General features: G+C 46.5%; 1 protein-coding gene across 1 annotated transcript in view; it reads right to left on the reverse strand.

The window, feature by feature from the left end:
• Window positions 1-937, reverse strand: part of tgfbr1b (transforming growth factor, beta receptor 1 b) — a 20,869-nt gene extending 19,932 nt beyond the window's left edge. Inside the window, exon 1 of the mRNA XM_079601578.1 lies at window positions 693-937. Coding sequence (XP_079457704.1) covers window positions 693-747 — 55 coding nt within the window. The 5' untranslated portion in view covers window positions 748-937. The remainder of the gene's footprint in view (window positions 1-692) is intronic.
• Between the last annotated feature and the right edge of the window lie 4,632 nt (window positions 938-5,569).

Consider the following 5,569-nt stretch of genomic DNA (forward strand, 5'->3'; position numbering starts at 1 on the left):
CTACTAGCTAACCAGACAAGCTGTTTAAACAGCGCCCACAGCATCCTGGCACCTAATCACATTGGTGTGAGGTAGCAGTGTACTCAGCAACAAAGCATACTCTTTAAGCAAGGGGAGTACAACATACGCCACTCTGCCTCGGTGGAGGCCCCAGATTGAGGGGCCTACCATCTATATGCATGGGCGTCAGCTCATGGCAATGATATTGTCATGTTTGCAAGGCGCGCTTATATATATCCAGGTCGCACGCTAATCATTCATGCTAATCATTCACGGGCTGTCGCCGGTCAACACGATTGCCGTGATTTGATAGTGGTTCCGACACCTGTCACGCCTGAGGCCTCCCTTTCGAAAGGGAACACATGAAGTCTGTGAACAGCAAAACATCACACATCAAAAAATGTGAAAAGGTAATATTCCAAAACAATTATTGTAAGCTGGATGGGGCGAATGACCAATCAGAGTCAAGTATTCCTCAGAGGCGTGTGATAAAGAGTTATAACCTATAAGCCATGAAGCCGGTCGACCAGCTACGTAAACTACGATACAACAGTAAACTTTGATTCTAAGTGTGGCATTTTCCGCTATGCACCTTTCTTCCAGTCGACACTTAATAACTGATTAACGACTGACCAATCAGAATGAAGTACAGCACAGGGCCGTGTGTGGTGCGGCAGACGAGCGAGTGTCACCTGGGAAAGCGCTGAGGTCCGGGTTCTTGTTGCACCAGTCGGTGTCGCAGCACATGGGGAAGACGCCGGTGTTGTCTTTGGTGGAGGGCGCGCAGACGAAGGGCCGGTCGCGCGGGATTAGCTCGGTGTCGCTAATGCACCAGCTCTGCTGAGTGGTGTCGCTACCCTGCCGCGTGATGGACACGTAGCACAGCCCGTTCGTCGCACACGTGTGGTTCGGGCAGCGGTGGCAGTAGCACTGCAGGAGGCCTGAGCGCACACACACACACACACAAGAAAAAACATGTAATGTAGTCAAACCTACATTTAAAACAGAAGACGCTGAGAGTCTTTACACAAATGTCACAAACACAGACGTCAGATGTGTCCTTGCATTCAAATGAGTTAAAAACAGAACAGATGATTGGCAGAAATGTGGCTTTTCACAACAACAACAAAAAATTTATTATCAATTAATTTACTATTTTTAAGAATATTTATTAATCTTGCAAAAATAATTATAATTGTATTATTACACACACACACACACAGTCGTAAGACGGCAGTAATATCAGCCCACTGACACGGTCACTGTGAGAAACTGTGGAGGTGGACACACGAGACGAGGAAAACAACTCAGTCCAGACCGCGCTCACACACACACACACACACACACACACACACACACCGCCCCGAAGAGAGGAGAGAGGAAAGACCAGAAAAACCACAAGTAACAATAAAGCAGGATCATATTTCAGTCTAGACGCTTCAGAGACACACACACACACACACACACACACGTCAGAATCATCAGAAACTCCCATGAGCTGCACACAGTACAGATGAACACGGAAGAGACACACACACACACACACACACACACACACACAGTACAGATGAACACGGAAGACACAAACACACACACAGTACAGATGAACACGGAAGACACAAACACACACACACACACACACACACACAGTACAGATGAACACGGAAGACACAAACACACACACACACACACACACACACACACACACACACAGTTCAGATGAACACAGAAGAGACACACACACACACACACAGTACAGATGAACACGGAAGACACAAACACACACACACACACAGTACAGATGAACACGGAAGACACAAACACACACACACACAGTTCAGATGAACACGGAAGACACAAACACACACACACACACAGTTCAGATGAACACAGAAGAGACACACACACACACACACACACAGTACAGATGAACACGGAAGACACAAACACACACACACACACACAGTTCAGATGAACACAGAAGAGACACACACACACACACACACACACACACACACACACCTACTGACGAGTGACGAGTGTAAGGCAACACTTTAATAATCAAAAGTCCAATAATAAATCATCTCTTGTACAGAAACAGTCTTTTACTCAAATTAAACGTGACATTTTTTGACAAAAATATTGAAATACACTTTAATAAAATAGTGTTGGCATTGGATCTTGACATATCTGCAGATATCCATACGTCTCAAATACTGGGATTATAGAGCATAAAGCCTTGAAAGGTTCTCAAACCTCCTCATAATCAATAATCAATAATCAATAACTGCTCATGCTGCAGTAAATCCAGCCGGATGACGACGAAATAAAGGATTCTTTAGCCTGAGATCCAGCAATCGGGATAAACTGGGAAATATGGATTGCCAGTATTGATGAAGGAAGAGAACCGGAAGACTGGAGCCACGCCCTCATGCAGATTGCCATGGCTACGGGCTCAGAGCGTCGCTAGGCAACAGGCAAACAATGCGGCGCTGTCGCTGCGGGATAATCCGGGGTTTCTCTCGGATCAGAGGAGCACAGATGCGGCCGATAGAGAGAGTCAGTGTTGGGAAAGCTCAGGTGTGTTTGCGGAGCGCCGGGATTATCCTCCGGAACCGCAGGAGCCCAGAGTGTGTGAACCGCATCCGGAGCACACGCTACACATCAGCACTAAACGTGTGTGTGTGTGTGTGTGTGTGTGTGTGTGCTCGGGTGATCCCACTAAACATGTGTGTGTGTGTGTGTGTGTGTGTGTGTGTGTGTGTGTGTGTGAGAGTGTGTGAACCGCATCCGGAGCACACGCTACACATCAGCACTAAACGTGTGTGTGTGTGTGTGTGTGTGCTCGGGTGATCCCACTAAACATGTGTGTGTGTGTGTGTGTGTGTGTGTGTGCTCGGGTGATCCCACTAAACATGTGTGTGTGTGTGTGTGTGTGTGTGTGTGTGTGTGTGTGTGTGTGTGTGTGTGTGTGTGTGTGTGTGTGTGTGAGAGAGTGTGTGAACCGCATCTGAAGCACACGCTACACATCAGCACTAAACATGTGTGTGTGTGTGTGTGTGTGTGTGTGTGTGCTCGGGTGATCCCACTAAACATGTGTGTGTGTGTGTGTGTGTGTGTGTGTGTGTGTGTGTGCGTGCTCGGGTGATCCCACTAAACATGTGTGTGTGTGTGTGTGCTCGGGTGATCCCACTAAACATGTGTGTGTGTGTGTGTGTGTCCTCGGGTGATCCCACTAAACATGTGTGTGTGTGTGTGTCCTCGGGTGATCCCACTAAACATGTGTGTGTGTGTGTGTGTGTCCTCGGGTGATCCCACTAAACGTGTGTGTGTGTCCTCGGGTGATCCCACTAAACATGTGTGTGTGTGTGTGTGCTCAGGTGATCCCACTAAACGTGTGTGTGTGTGCCTGTGCATGTGAGTGAGTGCGTGTGAGTGAGTGCGTGTGATTGAGTGCGCGCGCGCGTGTGTGTGTGTGTGTGTGTGTGTGTGTGTGTGTGTGTGTGTGTTTCCAGAGCGAGGACAGTGTGTGCTGGAACAGATCTGTGCTGACGGCACACACACACAGTATTTAGTCTAGTGGAAATACACTGAAGGTTTACCCAGTGAGAGGGACAGCAGGATCACGAGAGTGAACACACACACACACACACACACACACACACACACACACAGCACTGAGGGCGTTTCCATGCTCTCAGCTGCTTTAGTTCATGCGCTTTTGAAGAGATTCATCCAAACATTGTTATTTACACTGTAAAACATTATCCTGATTTTAATGGTAAAATGCTACGGTGAAGAACTATTAACGGAAAGTTTCTGTACTATATACAGCAAATAACTGTTATCGATCTAGCGTACATTTAATGTAAGTTTGTGAACAACACTGTGCAGCTTCTAGTAACTTTATTGTGTAAAAGCTGCTTGTGATGAGCTGCGATTGATCATGTGACTCTCATCTCCACTGTGATCAGTGTATTACCATGGTACGAAACAGATATTAGCACTTCAATAGATCGGTAAATAAACATTATATCAGATAATGAAATTATATAGTATTATATAAAGTTTTTTTTCTGTAAATTAAGATAAATCTGTAAAACCTAAAATGTTGCTATAGTATTTTTTGCTGTAAATGTCTGGCAACCACAGCTGATCTGACATGAGATTGCAGTCAAGTTTGCCCAACTCTGACATGGATTAGAAAAGCAAATATGGTCAATCGTGACTGTATTTTGACCAAGCTGAGCCTGCCAGTCTCAGAGGATCTGAGAGTATATGAGAGGATCTGAGAAGATCTGAGAGGATCTGAGAGTGTCTGAGAGGATCTGAGTGGATCTGAGAGTGTCTGATAGGATCTGAGTGGATCTGAGAGTGTCTGAGTGGATCTGAGAGTGTCTGATAGGATCTGAGTGGATCTGAGAGTATCTGAGAGTGTCTGAGAGGATCTAAGAGGATCTGAGTGGATCTGAGAGTGTCTGATAGGATCTGAGAGTGTCTGATAGGATCTGAGAGGATCTGAGAGTGTCTGAGAGGATCTGAGAGGATCTAAGAGGATCTGAGAGGATCTGAGAGTGTCTGAGAGGATCTGAGTGGATCTGAGAGGATCTGAGAGTGTCTGAGAGGATCTGAGAGGATCTGAGAGTGTCTGAGAGGATCTGAGTGGATCTGAGAGTTTATGAGAGGATCTGAGAGGATCTGAGAGTGTCTGAGAGGATCTGAGAGGATCTAAGAGGATCTGAGAGGATCTGAGAGTGTCTGAGAGGATCTGAGTGTATCTGAGAGGATCTGAGAGTGTCTGAGAGGATCTGAGAGGATCTGAGAGTGTCTGAGAGGATCTGAGTGGATCTGAGAGTTTATGAGAGGATCTGAGTGGATATGAGTGGATATGAGAGGATCTGAGAGTTTATGAGAGGATCTGAGAGGATCTGAGAGGATCTGAGAGGATCTGAGAGTGTCTGAGAGGATCTGAGAGTGTCTGAGAGGATCTGAGTGGATCTGAGTGGATATGAGAGGATCTGAGAGGATCTGAGAGTGTCTGAGAGGATCTGAGAGTGTCTGAGAGGATCTGAGTGGATCTGAGAGTGTCTGATAGGATCTGAGTGGATCTGAGAGTGTCTGAGTGGATCTGAGAGTGTCTGATAGGATCTGAGTGGATCTGAGAGGATCTGAGAGTATCTGAGAGTGTCTGAGAGGATCTGAGAGTGTCTGAGAGGATCTGAGAGGATCTAAGAGGATCTGAGAGTGTCTGAGAGGATCTGAGTGGATCTGAGAGGATCTGAGAGTGTCTGAGAGGATCTGAGAGTTTATGAGAGGATCTGAGAGGATCTGAGAGTGTCTGAGAGGATCTGAGAGGATCTAAGAGGATCTGAGAGGATCTGAGAGTGTCTGAGAGGATCTGAGAGTGTCTGAGAGGATCTGAGTGGATCTGAGAGTGTCTGATAGGATCTGATTGGATCTGAGAGTGTCTGAGTGGATCTGAGAGTGTCTGATAGGATCTGAGTGGATCTGAGAGTGTCTGATAGGATCTGAGAGTGTCTGATAGGATCTGAGAGGATCTGAGAGTGTC

Source organism: Phoxinus phoxinus, assembly GCF_949152265.1.
Source record: "Phoxinus phoxinus genome assembly, chromosome: 24".
Taxonomy (NCBI): domain Eukaryota; kingdom Metazoa; phylum Chordata; class Actinopteri; order Cypriniformes; family Leuciscidae; genus Phoxinus; species Phoxinus phoxinus.